This window comes from Entelurus aequoreus, linkage group LG20, assembly GCF_033978785.1.
Source record: "Entelurus aequoreus isolate RoL-2023_Sb linkage group LG20, RoL_Eaeq_v1.1, whole genome shotgun sequence".
Taxonomy (NCBI): domain Eukaryota; kingdom Metazoa; phylum Chordata; class Actinopteri; order Syngnathiformes; family Syngnathidae; genus Entelurus; species Entelurus aequoreus.
The window spans coordinates 48,457,653-48,482,671 of NC_084750.1; the positions used below are offsets into that span (position 1 = coordinate 48,457,653).

Here is a 25,019-nt window from a genome sequence, read left to right on the forward strand (position 1 = left end):
AACTTTCTTAACAGTATAATTGTAACCAGGAATAAGTCTTCAAGTATCCGTTGGCGGTCCTGTCTTGTCTCCCTGTAACGTATGTCTGCTCTTAGCGAGATTGTGCCGAAAATGTAATTTCAGTTCTTATGTGTCTTGTACATGTTAAGAATGGACAAATAAAGCTGCTCTGCTCTGTTCTGAAGTAACAATATTCAAATACTAACATTGTTGGGTAAGACAGAATTTGCTTTTATTCTGAATCCAGTGAAACAGATTGGTGGTTTTAGCTGATTTAAAGACTTTCAGGTGTTTATATATGTTTATGTTGAAGTATTTGGCAGACACTGTTATCCAAAGCGACATACATACAAAATACATATAAAACAATCAGTGTAAACATGATCATTTAAGGGAAGAATGTAATAAAAATATCAATACAAAGTGTCAAGACAAAATCAACTCTCTGCTGCTGCAGCAACAGAGATACAGTCTATAAGATATATAGATATCTAATGTATTCATACATTGTTTATGTAGCATGTATGTATAATCTCATCATTTTGTTTCTTCAATTTAAAAATAGCTGAGCGTTTTTTTTCCCCCTTCTCTGGGATTATATTCCCATTTTTGATCTGGGAGGTCTGGTCACTTATAGCAAATAAGAATATTCTATTACTGTTAAGCTAACTATGAATAATAAAACATGTGTCCTTTATCATAGCTACACGTATGACGTGAAAATGAGTGGTATTCAGTGAGGTAAAATGAATTAAATGTGCTGACAGTTCATTGCTCCTGCCAAATGAATTGCACTGAGTGGAGCGGATCACCACTCCAAGATGGCGGCCCCGCGTCTCGTCAGCGCCAGTAGGCAGTAGCGCTCCATGCTGAGTGTACTTATAAGATGTCTATGGTTATAACGTTAGCAGTGAGTTTACAGCCTCACTCATTTAACTACACAGCAAATAAAAGTCACGTTACTTAGCCAATAAACGTTAGCTTACATTCAAAACTTACCCTTCTTTGTGCAACTTCACATGTCCAACCAAGTTGGAAGTTGTTGCGTCTCCGTCTGTAATCTTCAAACCGCATGCTTTGCATACTGGAATTAGTTTTTTGTTGACCAAGTCGTAGTTTTAATACACGAACAAAACTGTTTTTGGCATCATTTTTTCTCACTGGCGCGTTGTTTGAGAGCTCTTCTTCGTTGGTGTTCCTGCAATTTGATTGGATGAATGCTGTGGGACGAAAATAACGTGGATGTAATTTGATTGGATGTTTTACTGACAGACAGGCACGTAAACAATGAACGATACGGAGCGCTCCTGAAAAACTTTTTAATCTTTCGGTTTTGGGGAAAGGAGCAAGTCCTGTCAAGTCAAAAGGCTCAAGTCCAAGTGAAGTCACAAGTCATTGATGTTAAAGTCTAAGTCCAGTTGCAAGTCTCTTTACATTTTGTCAAGTCCAGTCTAAAGTCATCAAATTCATGACTCGAGTCCAAGTCATGTGACTCAAGTCCACACCTCTGCTAATTTGTATTCCGAAATCAAAATTAGGGCCTCTTCCCTATGAGGAGTGATCCAGCCCACCTGTGAATGTCAAACTAAGGGGTCTTATCTTATTATGTGCTCAAACTGAAATACTACTATTTACTTCAACTTGGTCGTTGGCTTTCTCCAAGGTGAATATAAACCTTCACCATAAGCAAAACATAATATGAGTTCATTAATTCACTTCTGTATCTAATGGTGCATCACAATTGGTGTTTTGTAGAAATAATGTTGTTCCTGTTTTGCGTGGGCCTTGTGTGTCCTCACCCAGCCAGTCTCTGGTAAACAATGTCCCATCATGCTGACATCCACTGAATGTGAGGGCTCATAAAACACCACATAAACATACATACGCCAGCCCCTGGGGTCCACTTCCCAAGTGTCTCCTATCTTGGGGAGTTGTGAAGAAGTTGTAACGGACAGGACACTGACGGCCAAGTGGGGGATTTGATTGATTGATTGATTGATTGAGAAGTTTATTGACATCTTAAAGGCCTACTGAAATGAATTTTTTTATTTAAACGGGGATAGCAGATCCATTCTATGTGTCATACTTGATCATTTTTGCTGAAAGGATTTAGTAGAGAACATCGACGATAAAGTTTGCAACTTTTGGTCGCTGATAAAAAAGCCTTGCCTGTACCGGAAGTAGCGTGACGTCACAGGTTGTGGAGCGCCTCACATCTGCACATTGTTTACAATCATGGCCACCAGCAGCGAGAGCGATTCGCACCAAGAAAGCGACGATTACCCCATTCATTTGAGCGCGGATGAAAGATTTGTGGGTGAGGAAAGTGAGAGTGAAGGATTAGAGGGCAGTGGAAGCGATACAGATAGGGAAGATGCTGTGAGAGGCGGGTGGGACCTGATATTCAGCTGGGAATGACTAAAACAGTAAATAAACACAAGACATATATATACTCTATTAGCCACAACACAACCAGGCTTATATTTAATATGCCACATAACAAACACCTCCCCCCTCCCGTCCATATAACCCGCCAATACAACTCAAACACCCGCACAACACACTCAATCCCACAGCCCAAAGTACTGTTCACCTCCGCAAAGTTCATACAGCACATATATTTCCCCAAAGTTACGTACGTGACATTCACATAGCGGCACGCACGTACGGGCAAGCGATCATATGTTTGGAAGCCGCAGCTGCGTACTCACGGTAGCGCGTATCCAACTCAAAGTCCTCCTGGTTGTGTTGCTGCAGCCGGCCGCTAATACACCGCTTCCCACCTACAGCTTTCTTCTTTGCTGTCTTCATTGTTCATTAAACAAATTGCAAAAGATTCACCAACACAGATGTCCAGAATACTGTGGAATTTTGCGATGAAAACAAACGACTTAATAGCTGGCCACAATGGTGCTCCAAAATGTCCGCTACAATCTGTGACGTCACGCGCGAATGTCATCATACCGAGACGTTTTCAGCAGAATATTTTGCGGGAAATTTAAAATGTCACTTTATAAGTTAACCCGGCCGTATTGGCATGTGTTGCAATGTTAAGATTTCATCATTGATATATAAACTATCAGACTGCGTGGTCGCTAGTAGTGGCTTTCAGTAGGCCTTTAAAGAATGTAATCCATGTAATGCTTTAAAAAGGCAAATGGATGGCACCAAAAGCCAAAAGGCTTGTTTCCATTGTGGTCCATTAAGTCAGTATTTTGGTGAGCAACAGGGCCCCAAAATTGTAAAGTGACTGATACTGTGTAAGAGAGATTTAGCACCATCTGTGTCCTATTTGATACGATGACATTCAGCAATTTTCAAGGTCCAACTTTTAGTTCAGCCACGCCTTCTTCTCGTGAACAACAATGCCAAAAATAATGCCGTCAGAACTAACAAATAAGAAAAACAGAACTTACAATTAGTCTGACATCACATAACATAAAACACATTGATTTCACATACATTATCAGAAAGAATCATACCTCATTGGCCTCACAAACTCCCAGGGAATAAAGTTTATTTTCAAGCCGAGACTCCTTTAACCTCTTACATCGAATGCTTGCTGTCTCATGCTGCTTCCCTTATTCCGTCACATATTAATTGTCCCCCCAACAATGTGACCAAACCGGAACAAAAAATATGTTCCCCTCCAATTGACATGGGTTTTGTAACAGAAATAAAGTTAACATATACTTGCATGAATTAACCAAAGGAAACACATTTTTAATCACATTATATGTAAATATGAACCTATATTTATACATTGTATTTATTTACTCTAAGCAACTATGAAATGATATAACATATATACAATGTGCTTCTGTCAGCAGCTACACTTTTCCTAACTAAGAGTTTCCCGCTTGTCTCCAAGCCTTCCTTCCCCCATGCATTCCTGAGCTAAGATAAAAGGTGACACTCTCCTGGAAACAGACGCCTTTGTCTTTTCAGGCCCCCAATAAATACTCAAAAAAAAAAGGTATTCACTGAACATTTCTTATTAAATAGATTATTACATTGTAAAACAACAGACACTTTACTTTTGCTTGTCCTTATGTCCCTGCAAGAGGATGTTATGTTTTGGACGCATGGCTGCAATGGTTGTGATCTCTCGGATGCAGAATTTTACACCAGTAAAAGCAGCAAAGCAGCAAAGCAGTAATTATAGTCTGCAAATTGTGTTGTTGTTGAATGATATTTATCTGATTTAAAGTCAAATACAGTTTATATACTTGTCTGTGTTGGCCCTGCGATGAGGTGGCGACTTGTCCAGGGTGTACCCCGCCTTCCGCCCGAATGCAGCTGAGATAGGCTCCAGCACCCCCCGCGACCCAGAAAGGGACACGCGGTAGGTAAATGGGTGGATGGATCATTTGTTGCCGTGCTTTTTTGTGTAGACACCATGAAAACATACATTTACAACGAATCGTTCATGACTTGCCCATCACTATGACTCATTGGCCCCGCCCCTAAGTGACGCATGCGTGGAGGATATGCGCTTTGCAGCAAAGTCCTCCTTTACTCCACACACGCTTCTAAGCCTCGCTACTAACTACACTTTATTCATCCTCCGTGTCAGGATAAACTCCACTCGTCTCACTCAACTTTGGACATTATTAGGCCCGCTTAGCTTGCTACTTGTTTTAGCGCGCTAGTTAGTTTAGCATGCAGTTAGCTTAGCGTGCTAGTTAGCTTAGCGTGCTAGTTAGCTTAGCTTGTTAGCTGCTAACAAAGAGAGGCGGATTTGATCAACACATCGCTTAGTTAAGATCAAGTGTGAGTGTAAAGTGTTGTGATTGCGTGAAAATGTGTGAAAGAACGATAGCAGAGTACAAAGAAGAACTTTCTCGGACGAAAGAAGAGAACAAAAGACTACGTCAACTACTGGACGCTGTTTTCAAGAAACCTCAAGTTGTGTTACACAGAACAGGTTTGTTTACTTCTTACTCTCACATGTTTAATAACTTTATATTTCATCATGAACATGACGTGTTAGATTAATAGTGATTAATAGATGTAGTCAGACACATGGTTGTTATTGTGTTATTAATGTGATTATCAGACAGCAGTCATTTCCATTAGATAATGTTCAAATATAGGGGATTTGGCACACTTATAATTACAATAACAAAATAATGTTGTTTTTCATCAGATATGTACTAGTATTGTATATGTGGATGGGGGCCCTGCTTTGGAAATAATGTGTACCCCTTTCAGAGATCACATTTAGTTCCACTTCAAACATTCACATGATCTGCCGACACATCCAGCAACAGAAGAAAAAAAATCCACCTCTGTATCTCAGGCTGCTAATGCTAGCCGGCTTCTGTGTGCTAGCTCGCAGCACCGATCGACACAAGCTGCAAAGTGTCACGGCACAGTGACACAGCGAAGCCAAAAAAGCACCAAAAAGATGTGCTGGCTTTGCACAAGGCGATTGCCAAACTCGACAGATCCACGTCGAAAACAGCCAGCCAGACTCAAACTGGATATTATTATTTACATATCTTGCTCATTTTAAGCATACAATGTCTGCTCTCACTGGGATGCCGACTGATGGGATGTTCATATCTTCCCGTTTAGATGAAGAATTAATCCTCACAAAGGGTTTAAAAAGAGTGGGTGCAAAAGAGTGTATTTTTGTGTCTTTCTTGCCATCTCCAGGTCTAAGTTGGATGTCAAAGTTGACCAACTTCTCTGTTTATTTCCACAACATTCTACTACATAAGAGAAACATGATTTATAATCTAGACCAGTGGTTCTTAACCTGGGTTCGATGGAACCCTAGGGGTTCGGTGAGTCGGCCTCAGGGGTTCGGCAGAGGTCAAGACACGACTCATCGTGTAAATACAAACTTCTCCCTATCGGCGTATTACGGATTTGGCAACATTTGACTGATTTGCAGGTGTGTAATTTGTTGTGAGTTTATGCACTGTGTTGGTTTTGTTGTTTGAACAAGGTGATGTTCATGCACGCTTCATTTTGTGCACCAGTAAAAAAACATGGTAACACTTTAGTATGGGGAACATATTCACCATTAATTAGTTGCTTATTAACATGCAAATTAGTAACATATTGGCTCTTAACTAGTCATTATTAAAGGCCTACTGAAAGCCACTACTAGCGACCACGCAGTCTGATAGTTTATATATCAATGATGAAATCTTAACATTGCAACACATGCCAATACGGCCAGGTTAACTTATAAAGTGACATTTTAAATTTCCCGCTAAACTTCCGGTTGGAAAAGCCTTTGGATGATGACGTATGCGCGTGACGTAGCCAGTAGAACACAGGTATGGCTCCCCCATTGAAGTCAATAGAAATAGTTCTGTTTTCATGTCATTATTCCACAGTATTCTGGACATCTGTGTTGGTGAATCTGTTGCAATTTGTTCATTGCATTATGGAGAAAGAAGCTGAGCAAGCAAAGAAAAAAGTTGTCGGTGTGAAGCGTCTATTTTGCGAGGGAAGTCAGCAGCAACACGTACACGGCCGGCACTTCTTTGTTTACATTCCCGAAAGATGCAGTCAAGATCGAAGAACTTGGACAACAGAGACTCTTACCAGGAGGACTTTGATTTGGATACACAGACATGATACCGTGAGTACACAGCTGCGCTTCCAAACATTTGATCGCTTGCTATAACTAGCTCAAGCTAGGAGCTAGCATAACAAACACCTAAGTGTTTGTTATGCGGGATTAATTTGTGGCATATTAAATATAAGCCTGGTTGTGTTGTGGCTAATAGAGTATATATATGGCTTGTGTTTATTTACTGTTGTAGTCATTCCCAGCTGAATGTCAGGTCCCACCCACGCGCTTCCAAACATTTGATCGCTTGCCCGTACGTGCGTGTCACGTACATAACTTTGGTAAAATATTATAAGCTTTATGAACCTTGGGTTAGGTGAACGGTCCTTTGGGCTGAGTGAGTGTGTGTGTTGTGCAGGTGTTTGAATTGTAATTGCGGGTTTTATGGATGGGATCCCGTCCATAAAACAGTCAGTAAGCTCCAGATTGTCCAGAATAGGGCAGCAAGGCTGGTTCTTGGTTGTTCACTAAGAACCAATGTGAACCAAATGCATGCTTCTCTTTCCTGGCTAACAGTGCAGAACAGGTTGTTGGCTAATACTCTTATATTGTTCAAATCAGTAACCGCTAGTAAAACTCCTGCTTTTCTCATGGCCCAAATAGTTCACAGTAGCACTATACATAATCACAATACCAGGGCATCCAGTGAGGGGCATTTTGTACTCCCTCGTCCCAGGAAGAATGCTTTGCGGAAATCTTTTATTTATAGATGTTTATCGCTCTGGAATAACCTGCCTCGAATTCTCACCAGCATTGAAAGTAAACAGGTTTTTAAAAAGAGAGTAATATTTTATCTGAGTTTTTAAATCAGTTTGCTCATTGATGATTTGTTTGGTTTTATATTGTGTAGTTTTATTTATATGGTAATTATTATTCTGTGACTGTAAATTGTTTGCTTGTTTTTTATTGATGCTTTTATTTTTTCTGTATTGTGTAGTTATAATTATATGCTTTTACTTGTAATTGTATTGAATTGTGGACCCCAGGAAGACTAGTGGGTTGTTGAGGCAACCAGCTAATGGGGATCCTCAATAAAAATCAAAATCAAAAAATCAAATCATATAACCCGCTCGAGCTATAACTAGCTAGTAGCTAGGAGCTAGGATAACAAACACCTAGGTGTTTTTATGCGGGATTAATTTGTGGCATACTAAATATAAGCCTGGTTGTGTTGTCTACTAATAGAGTATATATATGTCTTGTGTTTATTTACTGTTGTAGTCATTCCCAGCTGAATATCAGGTCACCCCCGCCTCTCACAGCATCTTCCCTATCTGAATCGCTTCCACTCCCCACTAGTCCTTCACTTGCACTTTCCTCATTTACAAATCTTTCATCCTGGCTCAAATTAATGGGGAAATCGTCGTTTTCTCGGTCCGAATCGCTCTCACTTCTGGCGGCCATCATTGTAAACAATAGGGAACTTTGCGGAAATGTTCAATTGACTACGTCACGCTACTTCCGGGGCAAGGCTTTTTTTTGTCAGATACCAAAAGTTGCGATCTTTATCGTTGTTGTTCTATACTAAATCCTTTCAGCAAAAATATGGCAATATCGCGAAATGATCAAGTATGACACATAGAATAGATCTGCTATCCCTGTTTAAATAAATAAAAAATCATTTCAGTAAGCCTTTAAAGTGTCACCTTTTATTGTTAGTTTTGAAGGCCAAATACCTCCATATTGTACTTCACACCCTCATTATTAACCAGTAGAATTGTAGTTGTTTGCCTTTCTTCCTCTTCAAGATGTTATTGCTTGTATGCACTTTGTGTGTGCGCCTCGACCCTGTAGTCACTCAGATGAAAGAGCGGAACTGGTGCTTTTCAAAGGTGGTATCGTACCGATTTCAATTGATTGTAATGTATATAATGTAATGTATTGTGGCCAAACAGCTCCATTGTTGTTTCATGTGACATCACATGGACAAAGATAAGACCTTCTGGAGGAAAGTTCTGTGGTCAGATAAAATAAAAGTTGAGCTGTTTGGCCACAATACCCAGCAATATGTTTGGAGGAGAAAAGGTGAGGCCTTTAATACCAGGAACACCATGCCTACCGTCAAGCATGGTGGTGGTAGTATTATGCTCTCTGCCTGTTTTGCTGCCAATGGAACTGCTGCTTTAAATGGGACAGTGAGAAAGGAGGATTAGCTCCAAATTGTTCAGGACAAGCTAAAATCATCAGCCCGGAGGTTGGGTCTTGGGCACAGTTGGGTGTTCCAACTGTTGTGTATCAGAGAAGGGAAGGAGGCGACAACCAGGGCAGGACTGCGGTTTATTTGAAACCTTTGATGAATACGTGGCGTGTGTATGCTACTCAAAGTGAGTGAGCGTTGACTATGTGTAAAATTAATAATGTAAATGTTACCAAGGGTTGTTGTCTGTAAATGTTGGTTGTATCTTTCGTCGTTATCCAAGGGGAAAGGCGAAGAGGCAGTTCGTGGACAGGCAAGTGGTCATGGGCAAGAGCAGGGCAGCGTGGTCTAGGTCCGAGCAGGGAGGTCGTGGATCGAGGAGGGCAGTTAGGAATCCGGATGGGTGTCGAGTGACAAGGCACGATCACGGAGGTCAGGAGAGTCACTGTGGAAATACAAAAGGGCATGAACCAGGGGGAAAACACGGAGAGAGAGCAAAACAAGGACGAGGAAATCACTGGGAAAGGAATGCCAGACGTGAGGCTTACTGGAAGGTTAGCGACGTTCTGGCAAAGGTTCCTTGGGTCCGCTGGTCTTTATGCCGCTCCCCCTCGTCAAGTCCAGGTGCTCTGATGACTGATTGTTTGCAGGCTTGTTGCTGTGTGGGCGTGTTGTGCTCAGCGCGAGCAAAGGTGTGTCTGAGTGTGCTGCCAGCAGAGGGGTTAACAGAAGTGCCTGCAGCTCCAGCTGCAGAGGAAACGTGGGTTCGACTCCGCGTCATGACAGTACCCCCCCCTTATGCGAGGCCTCCGACGAGCGCCGGGGAGCATCAGGATTGGCACAGTAGAAATCCTCTAGAAGTGAGGGATCGGCAAGGTAGGAGGCTGGCACCCAAGATCTGTCTTCAGGTCCATATCCCTCCCAGTCGACCAAATAAACGAGCCCCCTACCTTGTCGACGGACCCTGAGGATCTCCTTAACCGACCAAACCTGATCTCCATTGGGTAAGAACCTAGAGGGTGGGGGGGCAGGGACAGGAGGGGACAGAGCGCTCTCCGCTACCGGTTTAATCTGGGAAACATGGACCACTGGATGCCGCTTGACCGAGGGTGGGAGAGCCAATTTAACTGATACAGGATTTGTGATAGACATGATGGAGAACGAACCAACATAACGTGGAGCCAATTTCTTAGAAGGTACCTGGAGGCTGAGGTCCTTTGTGTGACGTCACGCTAGATGTCAAAGATGGCGGCGCTCCCGTAAGTTGCGACAACATTTAGTAAATATTATCAAATCCACTCTGTCAAAATATAAAGAAAATGCGTGGGAAGCATCGACGCAATTTTTTGTAATGCCTCCTCCAAAGAAGAGCGTACAGATGGAGAATGACATAGAGGAAATACGCAAGTCGCTAAACTTCATGTCAGGGGACCTGGCTAGCGTCTCCCAACAGCTAAGCAAGCTAACGGAGCTTGTAGATGAAGTGAGGAAACTCAAAGAAACAATCCGACAAAAAGACAAGACAATAACTGATCTTGAAAGGAGAGTTGAAAACTTGGAGCAGGACACGAGGATGGAAGATGTCATCATCACAGGACTAAACATCAGACCGCGCTCATATGCCCGAGCTGCTACGGCGGGCAGGAATGTTGGAGAGGACGCAGAGACAGAGGATCTGCAAACTCTGGAGGACCAAGTCTTGCACTTTTTGAAAGGAAAAGACATACACGTGGATGCAAACAATATCTCAGCGTGTCATACACTGCCACGCAGAGACAAAGCAAAGCCTGCAGTCCTTGTGCGCTTTGTAAACCGGAGACACAAAATGGAACTACTGAGACAAGGAAGAAAGTTGAAGGGATCAGCGGTGTATATCAATGAGCATCTGACCAAGAAAATATCGGATATAGCACGGGAAGCACGGATCCTGAGGAAAAAACAACAAAATTGGAGCCACATGGACAAGAAACTGCAAGGTTTTCATTCAGCTGAATGGATCTACGCCGGAAAAAGCAAAAGTGATACTGGTAAGAGAACTTGAAGACCTCGAACAGTTCAGATAATGTCGATTGTTCCATTTTTTGGACAGTCACAATTGCACTCTTGTCGAGCTCATTTTTTGATCGTTCCATTTTTGATGAGGACAGCTACAATGAGATTTTTGATGAGAACAGCTACAGTGAGATTTTTAATGAGCTTATTTTTGGAATGCTCAGACTATTTTTGTTGTTTTTTACTTTTTCTTACCTTGGATCATAAAGACATATACTCGACACCACGTACAAACACTATCCTAATACCAAATACAAACTTGTTTTCTCTTGGACTGCTTTGGGACGCTCATAATAGAGTAAAAGTATGGTCAGTTGTGTGTGTTTGTGTGTGTGTTTGTGTGCGTGTGAGTGCATGTTTCTGTGCAAGTGTTTCAGTGGAGGTGGATACAAATGTGTTATCTGTACAAAGAAAAAGAAAAAACTAAAATATAATAGAGAGTGAATTAAAAAATATCTTTACCAATGTTGGTGATAAGGAATTAGAATGTAGAAATACTGATAATAATCATAGTAGTGAACTGTATAATAATTATAATCACATCCAACTAGACTTATATGATAATATCAATTACAACTGCAATACAAATGAGTTTGGCAGTGACATAGATCCTGATTGTAATCTTTACAATAATATTACCAGAAACTGTGAGTACTACACAGACGAACAATTTAAATGTGTGAATGTGGACAAATCTTTTACTGTAATACATTTTAATAGCCGAAGCTTGTATACAAATTTAGACAATATTAGTGAATATCTGAGCCAGTTCAAAAAATGTAGTATTGTTGCAGTCTCAGAGACTTGGCTCAATGAGAACAAGTGTTGTGATATGAGATTGGATGGTTATGAATTATTTACCACAAACAGAGTTGGAAAAAGGGGAGGGGGAGTAGCACTTTTTGTAAATCAAGATTTAAAATGTTGGAAGATTGACAGCAAATCAACTGCTATAGCTGGAGTTCTTGAATATATAACTGTAGAAATTGAAGTAGAAAAATCCAAAAAAATAAATGTCAGTTGTGTTTATAGAACACCTGGATCATGTCTAGACACATTCAATGAAACATTGGATTGTTTGTTTAGTAAATCAAACAAGATCCATATTGTGTGCGGTGATTTTAATATTAATCTTCTGAACCCCATGGACAGTACCAAAACAACCGATTTTATAACAGGATTGTACAGCAATAATTTATTTTCCCTTATCATAAAACCAACCAGAATAACAGTAGACTTTGCCACACTGATAGATAACATTTTCACCAATCAACCGGGGAATCAAATAACAGCAGGACTACTACTCAATGACATAAGTGATCATCTACCTGTATTCAGCATTTTCCATAATTTCTTTGATGAGACAGGGGCCAAAAAAGCAGTTCAATATAGATTTGTTAGACACCAAACGCCAGAAACTATGGCAGCTTTTAAGTCTGAGTTATGTGCTCAAGACTGGGGGGAGGTTTATACCTCCACAGACCCGGATGAGGCATATGAAACCTTTCTCAACATTTTCATAAAACTGTACAATAAGCACTGTCCAATTAAAAAGCATGACATTAAGGACAGCACTGTTAAGGACAAACCATGGATCACAAAGGGACTATTGAAGTCCTGCAAAAAGAAAAATTATCTTTATAGAAGATATTTAAAGTACAGAACAAAAGAAACTGAACACAAATATAAAACGTACAAAAATAAGTTAACACAAATAATAAAGCACAGCAAAAGAACATATTACTGTAACCTATTAGAACAACATTAAAATAGCATCCAGGGTACGTGGAAAGTTTTAAATGGTATCATTAAAAAAACATGACAAATAAGGAACATCCAAGCTATTTCATAGACAATAATCAAACTATAAATGACCCTAAGGAAATAACGGATGCTTTTAACACCTTCTTTGTGAATGTTGGACCTAATTTAGCAAATGAAATTGTACAATCTGAAAACAGTGTCAAATTTAATGAACATACCATTCAAAGTAACTTAGAATCGTTTTTTATTTCCCCCGTTCATGAAAGTGAAATCACAGAAATTGTACATTCTCAGGAAAACAAGAAGTCAACAGACTGCTGTGACTTGGACTTTTCTCTGATCAAGGAAATTGTTGATTTTATAGCTGTTCCCTTCACTTATATATGTAATATTTCTTTTATAAAAGGTGTTTTCCCAAAAAAAATGAAAACGGCAAAAGTTATTCCCATCTACAAAAGTGGAGATAAGCATCAGTTCACCAACTATAGGCCTATTTCTTTACTCTCACAATTTTCAAAAGTCCTTGAAAAATTATTTGTGTCAAGATTAGACAGTTTTATTGATAAGCATCACTTGCTAAGTGAACACCAATACGGTTTTCCACCAAACAGGTCCTCTTCCATGGCAGTGATGGAACTAGTTGAGGAGGTAACCACTGCAATTGATAAGAGGGAGTTTGTTGTTGGCCTTTTTATTGACCGGAGCAAGGCCTTTGACACCATCCATCACACATTACTTTTAAACAAAATGCAGAGATATGGTTTTAGAGGTCTTGCTCATGATTGGTTGAAGGGTTATCTTGGTGGCAGAGAACAGTACGTGCATATGAATAATGTAGATTCAGATAACCAGATTATAACACATGGAGTACCACAGGGTTCTGTATTGGGACCAAAATTGTTTTTATTGTATATTAATGATATCTGCAAAATCTTTAAAAAACTCAACTGTATTCTCTTTGCTGACGATACAAGTCTGTACTGTTCTGGGCAAGACCTTGGCCAACTCTTAGGGACTGTAGAGAGTGAACTCCACATACTAAAGCAATGGTTTGATGCCAATAAACTGTCAATCAACCTAAATAAAACAAAATATATAATTTTTGGAAATAGGAAAAATAACATACGGTGTCATATAAGAATTGATGATATGGAGATAGAAAGGGTGTATTCAACAACATTTTTGGGAATCTATATAGATGATAAATTAAATTGGAAACTGTACATAAATATACTTAAGACAAAGATGGCAAAAAATATTGCTATGTTACATAAAATCAAAAACTCTGTAAATCAAAAGGCTCTTAATATGTTATATAATTCTTTCGTACTCCCTTATCTTAATTATTGTGTTGAAATCTGGGGTAAGAATTACAAAACAAACATCAACTCTATATTCTTACTTCAAAAGAAAGCGATTAGAATTGTAAATTATGCAGATTATCATGACCATACCAATGCTCTGTTTATTAAATTAAAAACATTAAAACTGCACGATCGTGTTGACCTCAACACTGCTATTGTGACGTACAAAGCTCATAACCACATGCTGCCTGGGTGTCTACAGGAGAGGTTCAAACCCAGAGAGAATCCCTATGACCTCACAGGTTCAGCTGTCTTCCAGAAAGCTAAGATAAGAACAAGCTTAAAAAGTAGATGTGTTTCTGTCAGAGGGGTTCAACTGTGGAACAGCTTGGATGATTCCTTAACATGTTCCAGTTCCATTCACACATTTAAAAAACACTTTAAGACCAATGTCTTGAAAAAATATATCACTCTTGAATCAACACAGTAGTTAATACTATGATCAATGTTAATTCAAATACTAAATGTGGGATATAAATAATAATGGAAGTGTAATTGTTTGTATATAGTATATAAATTGGTACAAAGGTTTAACAAGTGTACAAGGATATTTCACATGCCTTTACTGTGTATATAATTGAACTGTGTTTATGTTGTGTATAATGTGTATTTATAATATGTTGTACAAAGGAAATTTCATCATTTTCGGAAGTTCATTTTGTACAAAGGACACTTCATAATTTTCGGAAGTTCATCTTGTACTTTGACATTGTTTATAGGGTTAGGCGCAATAAGTGTTCAACTTCAGCCTAAACCCTTTCGGTCTGCAACATTTTCAATCTATGAATGTACAACTGTTAGTTTATTTTGTTGACGATTGACCGAATAAATAATAATAAACTAATAAACTTAGTGAGAAGCATCACTTGTTGTCCTGGTTTATAGGACGGAGCTGGAATGCGATGACGGTTGGCGTTGCGACACATTTTCTCGGATGCTCTTTCCAAAGCTGCACGAGCGGCTCTCCACACCCTCTGACACCGTCTAATATGAGCTCTAGTAGACGGTACAGCGATCTCCAGTTCTTGTTGGGGAAACAAAGGGGGTTGATAACCTAATGAGCACTCAAATGGAGACATACCGGTAGCGGAGCTCTTCAAGGAGTTATAGGAAAACTCCACCCATGGCAGAAACTTGCTCCAGGATGTGGGTTGACGACTGGCGACACATCGGAGCATGGTCTCCAAGCTTTGATTCGCTCTCTCGGCCTGCCCGTTGCTTTGGGGATGATATCCCGAAGTGAGGCTGACCGAGGCCCCGATTCCCTTGCAGAAAGCTCTCCATACTTGTGACGTAAACTGAGGGCCTCGGTCAGAAACGATATCCACCGGAATACCGTGCTGCTTGACGACGTGAAGTGTGAGGAGGTCAGAAGTCTCTGAAGCAGTAGGTAACTTGCGCAGCGGAATGAAATGGGCTGCTTTGGAGAAACGATCAACAATTGTAAGGATAGTGGTGTTACCTCTGGAAGCTGGAAATCCCGTGACAAAATCCAGGGCGATGTGCGACCAAGGACGGGCAGGAATGGAGAGAGGGCGAAGAAGACCAGCAGGAGGCCTGTGTGACGTCTTACTGCGGGCACAAGTTGAACAAGCAGCGATAAACTCCCGAGTGTCCTTGGCCATGGATGGCCACCAAAAACGTCTTCGCAGCAGTGATAGGGTTCGTTGAAAGCCAGGATGGCATGAGAACAGGCTTGAGTGCCCCTAATCCAGGAACCTGGGTCGTAGCTCCCGATGGATGAACAGTCTGTTGGGAGGTCCACCTCCCGGTCCTGGATTGGAATGCAGTGCAGACTTAACCAGGTCCTCCACTTTCCAAGTTACCATCCCTATGATGCAAGTGGGAGGTAGGATGGGTTCTGCCACTGCCGGACCGGTAGGTTCTTTCAGAAATAGCCGAGACAGTGCGTCAGCCTTAGTGTTCTTGGACCCAGGTCTGAAAGAAAGCACATAATTGAAGCGAGAGAAAAATTGCTGCCACCTTGCCTGGCGATTGTTGATCCTCTTGGCAGCTCGGATGTGTAGGAGGTTGCTGTGGTCGGTAAGGATCTGAAACTGGTGTCTAGCTCCTTCCAACCAGTGTCTCCATTCCACCAGGGCCTCATGGACCGCCAGTAATTCTCTATTCCCAGCATCATAATTCTGTTCGGCCGTGGTCAGGCGCCTGGAGAAAAAAGCAACAGGGTGAACCAAATTGTCATTCTTTGACCATTGAGAGAGAATAGCCCCAATCCCCGAGTCTGAGGCGTCAACCTCCACCAAAAAAGCAGTATCTAAGTCGGGATGGACTAGAATGGGGGCAGAAACAAAACGCTCCTTTAACTCCTCGAAGGCCTTCCTTGCCAAAAGAGTCCACACAAAAGGAACGTATAGGCGACTAGACGGCAAAGTAGCGTTAGGGAGTAACTCGATTGCACAATCATAAGGTCTATGAGGGGGTAGTCCCAGGGCACGTACCTTTCTGAAGACCTCGGCTAAGTCATGGTAGCAAGCTGGAACCAGAGATAGATCTACCTGGGGAGTCGTGGTAGTGGAATGGTAGACCGGATGAGATGCTGATCCAAGACAGTTGGCCATGCAGGGTGTGCTCCATGCCAGAATTCTGCCGGAAGACCAAGAGATATGAGGGTTGTGGTGACGAAGCCAAGATCTTCCAAGTACCAGCGGGGCTACCGGAGCTTCCAGCACCCATAAACTAATGGTCTCTCTGTGATTTCCAGAAATGGTCATGGAAAGGGGCTCAGTGCAGTAATTGATGGGGCCCAATGGCCATCCATCCAGGGCCTGTGCTGGCAGCGTCTTGTCCAGGGAGATCAGGGGAATGCCCATCTGCCGGGCGAACTTGTAGTCCAAATGACTTTTATCAGCTCCAGAGTCCACAAATGCCTGTACTTGAATGCTCCTCTGGTCCCAGGCCAGAATAGCGGGTAGCAGTATGTCGGGGTTTTCCTCATTACGGGGTAATAAAGTATGGCTCACCAGGACTGCCATTGAGGTAGTTCTCTGGTTTCGTTCTGCTGCTCGCTCACAAAGTCTTAGGTCAAATTGGAGGGCTAGTTCGATGAGGTCCTTGCAGGAAGTAGGTCTGTCTCTCAGTAGACCGTCCTTAATCTCTTCGGAGAGGCCGCGGCGGAATGCGCTTTGGAGCGCCCGGTCCCCCCAACCGCTGTCCGCCGCCAGGGTCCGGAATTCCAGGGTATAGGCTGCCACGGAACGTGAACCCTGCGAAATGGAGTGTAGACGTCCAGCCGCGTCCCCCCCATCCTTGTGGTGATCAAAAACAGCCCGAAATTCTGCACGGAACGCAGAATAGTCGGCGTTGAGCCCAGTGGTCCTGTCGACTGCAGCAGTAGCCCACTTGAGAGCCGGGCCGGAGAGTAAGGAGAAAATAAATGCAATCTTGGCGCCGTCTGAGGAATAACGGGAGGGCTGGTGCCGAAAAATGAGGTCAAATTGTACCAAAGACCCTCTACAAAGTTCAAAGTCCCCTTCAAAGGGTTTAGGGCTGGCAATCCTGGGCTCGCGTTCCAAAATGCTGTATTCGGGTCCAGGAACTGGAGAAAAACGTGGAGGTACCACCGGTCCAGAACTGGCCCCGGGGCACATGTTGTCCAGCTTGGAATAAAGTCTGGTAAAAGCTCTCTCAAGATGATCCTCAAGGGCAGTAAACCGAACCTGGTGTTTGCTAACGACGGAGCTAAGGATAGCTAGGTCGGAAGATATGGCTATCTGGGCCTGGGGCTTGCTACTGTCGCCTGGTTCCGACATGTTGGCCAGAACGTACTGTTGTGTATCAGAGAAGGGAAGGAGGCGACAACCAGGGCAGGACTGTGGTTTACAAGGTTTATTTGAAACCTTTGATGAATATGTGGCGTGTGTATGCTACTCAAAGTGAGTGAGTGTTGACTATGTGTAAAATTAATAATGTAAATGTTACCAAGGGTTGTTGTCTGTAAATGTTGGTTGTATCTTTCGTCGTTATCCAAGGGGAAAGGCGAAGAGGCAGTTCGTGGACAGGCAAGTGGTCGTGGGCAAGAGCAGGGCAGCGTGGTCTAGGTCCGAGCAGGGAGGTCGTGGATCGAGGAGGGCAGTTAGGAATCCGGATGGGTGTCGAGTGACAAGGCACGATCACGGAGGTCAGGAGAGTCACTGTGGAAATACAAAAGGGCATGAACCAGGGGGAAACACGGAGAGAGAGCAAAACAAGGACGAGGAAATCACTGGGAAAGGAATGCCAGACGTGAGGCTTACTGGAAGGTTAGCGACGTTCTGGCAAAGGTTCCTTGGGTCCGCTGGTCTTTATGCCGCTCCCCCTCGTCAAGTCCAGGTGCTCTGATGACTGATTGTTTGCAGGCTTGTTGCTGTGTGGGCGTGTTGTGCTCAGTGCGAGCAAAGGTGTGTCTGAGTGTGCTGCCAGCAGAGGGGTTAACAGAAGTGCCTGCAGCTCCAGCTGCAGAGGAAACGTGGGTTTGACTCCGTGTCATGACACCAACAGGATCATTTGCTCACATTTTCAGTAGAGCCATAATAAATTCATAAAAGAAGCAAACTTCATGAATGTTTTTAGTGAGCAACAAGTATGTGCTCCAATCACTACATCACAAAAAAATAAGAGCTGTAGAAATGATTGGAAACTCAAGACAGCCAGACATGATGTTCTTTACAAGTGTATATATGTATATATGTCCATCCATCCATTTCTACAGCTTATCCCTTTCGGAGTGGCGGGGGGTGCTGGAGCCTATCTCAGCTACAATCAGGTGGAAGGCGGGGTATGAATATATATATATATATATATATATATACTGTATATTTATGTATATATGTTATATGTGTGTGTATATATATATATATATATATATATATATATATATATATATATATATATATATATATATATATACTGTATATTTATGTATATGTTATATATATATATATATATATATATATATATATATATATATATATATATATATACACTGTATATTTATGTATATATGTTATATATATATATATATACTGTATATTTATGTATATATGTTATATGTATGTATATATATATATATATATATATATATACACTGTATATTTATGTATATATGTTATATATATATATATATATACTGTATATGTATGTATATATGTTATATGTATATATATATATATATATATATATATATATATATATATATATATATATATATATATATATATATATATATATATATATATATATATTTAGGGGAAGGCGTGGCGAAGTTGGGAGAGTGGCCGTGCCAGCAATCTGAGGGTTACTGGTTCAATCCCCACCTTCTACCATCCTAGTCACGTCCGTTGTGTCCTTGAGCAAGACACTTCACCCTTGCTCCTGATGGGCCTGGTTAGCGCCGTGCATGGCAGCTCCCGCCATCAGTGTGTGAATGTGTGTGTGTGTGTGTGAATGTGAAAAATAGTGTTAAAGCGCTTTGAGTTCCTCAAAAAGGTAGAAAAGCGCTATACAAGTACGACCCATTTACCATTTATGTATATATGTTCAGTTTAACAGTCCAGTTGTGATTGATTGAATGCTCTGAGAATTATACTGGACATTATTTATTAATTGCCACAAAATAACGTGTAGTATTTCGTTGATTTCTTGCCAAATATATTTTTATTTTATAGATATTTTCAAAGCAGAATATTGTCCTTAGGGCCCTCTGGCACCTCATGGGGGACCCGTAAAATCTGTGCCTCTTAAGACCTCACTGTTGGCTTTGTACGCTCATGTTACTTGTCAACTAGTCAAAGTTGATGCTAATCGACCTGTTTCTTCTCCTTTTTACTGAATGTGAAAGCAAAAGTGAGTCCACAAATAACCGAATCGTGAAAGCAGAATCGAAAATGAAATCTGAATTGGTCAAATCTTATCTATTTCCATCCCAGCATGTGTTTGTGTTCTTGTGTCCTGCAGACGTCTGTGAAAAATATGGTCCACCTGAGCAGCAGGAGGGGTCCTCCAGTATAGAGCAGAAGAGCTCACAGCCCCCCCACTTCATAGAGGAAGACAAGAGACACCTCATCAGTGTGAAGAGTGAAGGTGATGAGGTCAAAGGTGAGAGTGAGGAGAAGAGAAGCAGCAGCTCAACACAACACATGACAACAGAAGCTGATGGAGACCACTGTGGAGGATCACAAGCAGACAAGATCTTAGCTCCACTATCAGATAGTGAGGACACAACGTCACACTCTCCTGACACTGATGATGAACACTCTAAACATGATAAGACATGTCACACTGACAACACTCACTTCACATGTTCTCTCTGTCACAACACTTTTAATGACCGTTGTCGTCTAAAAACACACATGAGAATACACACCGGAGAAAAACCTTTTCGCAGCTCAGAATGTGATACAAGTTTTGTAACGAATCAACAATTCAAAACACACATGAGAACACACACTGGAGAGTTTTGTAATAAATCAAAGTTCAAAAGAACACATGAGAATACACACTGTAGAAAAACCTTTTTCCTGCTCAAAATGTGGTAAAAGTTTTGTAATAAATGAAAGTTTAAAAGTACACATGAGAACACACTGGTGAAAAACCTTTTTCCTGCTCAAAATGTGGTAAAAGTTTTGGAATAAATGAAAGTTTAAAGGCCTACTGAAATGATTTTTTTTTATTTAAACGGGAATAGCAGATCCATTCTATGTGTCATACTTGATCATTTCGCGATATTGCCATATTTTTGCTGAAAGGATTTAGTAGAGAAAATCGACGATAAAGTTCGCAACTTTTGCTCGCTGATAAAAAAAAGCCTTGCCTGTACCGGAAGTAGCGTGACATCACAGGAGCTAGTATTCTTCACAATTCCCCCTTGTTTACAATGGAGCGAGAGAGATTCGGACCGAGAAAGTGATGATTACCCCATTAATTTGAGCGAGGATGAAAGATTCGTAGATGAGGAACGTTACAGTGAACGACTTGAGAGGCAGTGATGGACGTATCTTTTTTCGCTCTGACCGTAACTTAGGTACAAGCTGGCTCATTGGATTCCACACTCTCCTTTTTCTATTGTGGATCACGGATTTGTATTTTAAACCACCTGGGATACTATATCCTCTTGAAAATGAGAGTCGAGCACGCAAAATGGACATTTAAAGTGACTTTTATCTCCAAGACAATACATCGGTGACACACTTAGCTACTGAGCTAGCGCATCGTTCTCAAATGAAGATAGAAACAAAATAAATAAACCTCTGACTGGAAGGATAGATAGAAAATCAACAATACTATTAAACCGTGGACATGTAAATACACGGTTAATGATTTCCAGGCTGGCGAAGGTTAACAATGCTGTGCTAACGACGCCATTGAAGCTAACTTAGCAACCAGACCTCACAGAACTATGTACTCTCTCCTTTTTCTATTGTGAATCACGGATTTGTATTTTAAACCACCTGGGATACTATATCCTCTTGAAAATGAGAGTCGAGCACGCGAAATGGACATTCAAAGTGACTTATCTCCAAGACAATACATCGGTGACACACTTAGCTACTGAGCTAGCGCGTAGCATCGTTCTCAAATGAAGATAGAAACCCATCAACAGCCGTGCTCACCTGCATTCCAGCGATCGACGGCACGACGAAGGACTTCATCCGTGGGTTTGGCGGCAAGCATCGGCTAGGCGTAGTAAGTAGTCCTTGTTGTGTTGCTGTAAGTATTGTAATGCCCCGCAGTGGAGAAGGAGTCACACAGACGACGAAGCGCTGCTCAATCGCTTTATTAAAAAGCGGTAACTGGTTGTAGTTCAAAAAGTAACGCACACACATACACGAGCTGCTGTTAGCCAAAACTCACGCTCACACACACAAGTTCTCCGCCAACTCACTCGCGCATGCGCGTTCCCCAAACCCTTAAAGACAGTACACTAATGCAAATATCACAGATATTACAGTATTGTACTTAGCCGCTAAGACACCGATCGATCCCACCTACAACGTTCTTCTTTGCAGTCTCCATTGTTCATTAAACAAATTGCAAAAGATTCACCAACACAGATGTCCAGAATAATGTGGAATTTTGTCGAAGAAAACAAGAGGCTTTTCTATCGGGTCCGATGGGGTCCAACCACTTCCGTTGCTTTTGTGACGTCACGCGCATAAATCATATCCAAAGGAGTTTTTCAACCGGAAGTGTGGCGGGAATTTTAAAATGTCACTTTATAAGTTAACCCGGCCGTATTGGCATGTGTTGCAATGTTAAGATTTCATCATTGATATATAAACTATCAGACTACGTGGTTGGTAGTAGTGGCTTTCAGTAGGCCTTTAAAATTACACATGAGAACACACACTGGTGAAAAACCTTTTTCATGTTCAATCTGCGGTAAAGATTTTACTCAAAGGCCCCATTTAAAAGCACACACTAGAACACACACTGGTGAAAAACCATACTCCTGTTCAAGCCGCAACAAAAGCTTTCGTCACCGACAATCTTGTACAGCACACATGAGAAGACACCCAGGAGTTAAAGTGTTGAGTTGCAGTGTGTGTGGTGAAAGATTGTCTTCTAAGTACCAGAGTAAGAAACACAAGTGTGCTGGTGAGAACAGCAGCAGCAAATGAAGATGCAGGATTTGAAATAAACTGTCAAAACTTTAACTTTGACTTTCTAACAACATCAGCACATATAACATGTGTGACATCATTGTTGTGTGTGTAACACAATCTTGTTAATATGATTCTAACATTTATAGATGAGACACTTCAGATTAGTGCTTTTATTTCAGTCAAGTACATGAGTTAATATACACATTTGTGTACTTTAAAATGAACAGAACAATTGGACTGAAAAGGTGACAATAAACACTACATAAAATATGTTACATACAATAAACATTTTATGTGTAGATATTCATAATTCACTTGTATACTTATTCATAATAGTGTTTTATATGTTTTTTGAAATAATGAAGTGTTACATATTTTATTTTCTAATTGTAGATGATTCCATAGATGAACTCCTTTATATGATATACATATTTGTTTTACATGTGTTCATACCTTTGCTTTTGAGTACACATAAATCCCTCTTAGTTCATATTTACTGGTTCACATCTGAAACATCTTCTGGACCACTTCTGGAAGCATATTATTATTTACTTTATACATCATTTGAGCAGTTGTCTTTTATACAATTTTAAAATGTGTGACTTTATGAATCATTAGTTGGGTCTCTATAATCCATTCTATTAATTGTCTTTATTACTCTCTTGTGTAATATGAATATTGTTGTGTGATTGTTTTATATGTATGTCCCCAGACCTTTATGCAATAAACAATGTATGCTTCAACTAAAGTTGGGTACAATAATGTAGTTAATATTCGTGGGTATGTATTTTATTCTATTTATTATCGCAGTCAATTTGTTAAATGTTTTCTTTATATGACTTCCATGTAGTTTCCAGCTTACTAGACTAAGTCAGCCTGGAGGATGTGTGTAATGTTGAGATGTATTGGAGATGACTTGGTTTGTTTGGATGTTGTCAACCTGTCAATTGTTCTATTTAAACATGTTGTCAGATCTCGTGAGAGATACAAGCAACCAGCTCTATTACTTCTTCTTACTGCCAGTTTGCAGCCATGACTTGAAAGGTTCATACTGCCATCTACTGGACTGTAGAATGTAGTGTGGGCCATAGGACAGAAGGAGGAAATCCCATTAAGAACCTATGGAGGGCAGCCATACACCTAAGATGTTCTACTAGTCTGCTGGAAATAGAAAGAAGAAGAAGAAGGAGGGGAAAGCAAGATGGCGTTTGGGGGAGAAAGTCTTAACGTGGACATTATAGTTCTATATTTTTAATCAATGCATACATGTGCACATATATGTGGTTTTATATAGGCTACCTTTTATTTTGTTTCCCGAGTATCCTGGTTCCTTGATTTTTGTAAGTACAAATAATCTTCAATCGCGCTGCTGCATCAGTTTGAATTAGTGGATGGATTCACCCATTCACACACACATTCACACACTGATGGCGGGAGCTGCCATACAAGGCACTAACCACCACTCATCAGGAGCAAGGGTGAAGTGTCTTGCCCAAGGACACAACGGGGGTGACAAGGTTGGTAGAAGGTGGAGATCGAACCAGGAACCCTCAGGTTGCTGGCACGGCCACTCTCCCAACCGCGCCAATCCCTTTCAGTGTTTGATGCAACTGACTCTGACTTTGTCTTACCTCTCTATTTTTGGAGGTAAAACTCTGGAGCTTTTGAAGTGGTCTTGTCATGGTCGTCCGGACAGAAGGGCGACACGGCAGTGCGGCTGGATCAAAAGACACGTCGGAGACGCTTTACTGAAGCAAAAGTTGCTTTATTACCAGCGAGCGTCATTTACACAGGACTGCAGTTCCTGGGAGGAGGTCAGGTCAAATATGGAGGACTCCTCTCCCGGAGAAGCCAAACCATCCTTTTATATATTCCTTCTTTCACTGTCTGGGTGTGCTAAACAGCACCACCTGACCACGAAAGGAGATGTTGGTGTGTAAGTGTCTGGAAAACAACTGCTTTTGAGATTGGTGTTTGAGCTAGACAGGTAGTCTCCTTTCAAGGATATGGTTGTCACTTTTGCATTCCCAAGTCCCAATTAGGGCCTCTTTTCCTACGAGAAGTGATCCAATTCACCTGCCAATATCAAACTAAGGGGCCTTATCTTCTCATGTGCTCAAACTGAAATACCACTGTTTACTCAAACCTGATGCTTTGCTTTCTCCCACATCAATATGAACATTCACCAAGTGTACAACATGATATGACTTCATTAATACACTTCATTTTACATACTCAGGAGTTTGCACTTCTCTGGAATATTCCCCCAGTGACTGTGTGACTTTTGTGTAAACATGTTGATACACATTGTTACAAACTGAGAGGAACATCAACCTCTCATAAATATTGTGTGTCTGAAACTGTCTTGGCATCTTGTCCAGGGTGTACCCCGCCTTCCGTCCGAATGCAGCTGAGATAGGCTCCAGCACCCCCCCCCCCCCCCCGCGACCCCAAAAGGGACAAGCGGTAGGAAATGGATGGATGGATGTATGGCTAATCAAAGAAAAAAA

The 25,019-nt window shown here is 41.2% G+C and overlaps 2 protein-coding genes across 4 annotated transcripts in view; one reads left to right on the top strand and one right to left on the bottom strand.

Moving 5' to 3' along the window:
• The window catches only part of LOC133636330 (zinc finger protein 25-like), a 1,044,419-nt gene that overhangs the window by 18,692 nt on the left and 1,000,708 nt on the right, over nt 1–25,019 (bottom strand). The gene's annotated exons all lie outside the window — the stretch shown is intronic.
• LOC133636334 (zinc finger protein 260-like) overlaps nt 4,460–25,019 on the top strand; it is a 47,709-nt gene continuing 27,149 nt past the window's right edge. The window contains exons 1-3 of one of the 3 annotated variants that reach the window (XR_009822223.1): nt 4,812–4,927; nt 6,354–6,601; nt 19,862–23,257. Coding sequence is in view for 2 of the 3 variants with exons in the window: in XM_062030279.1 (XP_061886263.1) it covers nt 4,804–4,927; nt 19,862–20,002 (265 nt within the window). In the remaining variant the exon portion in view is untranslated. Of the gene's footprint in view, nt 4,928–6,353; nt 6,602–19,861; nt 23,258–24,257; nt 24,446–25,019 lie in introns of those variants that run through there. The other 2 variants (XM_062030279.1, XM_062030281.1) reach the window with 2 other exon arrangements.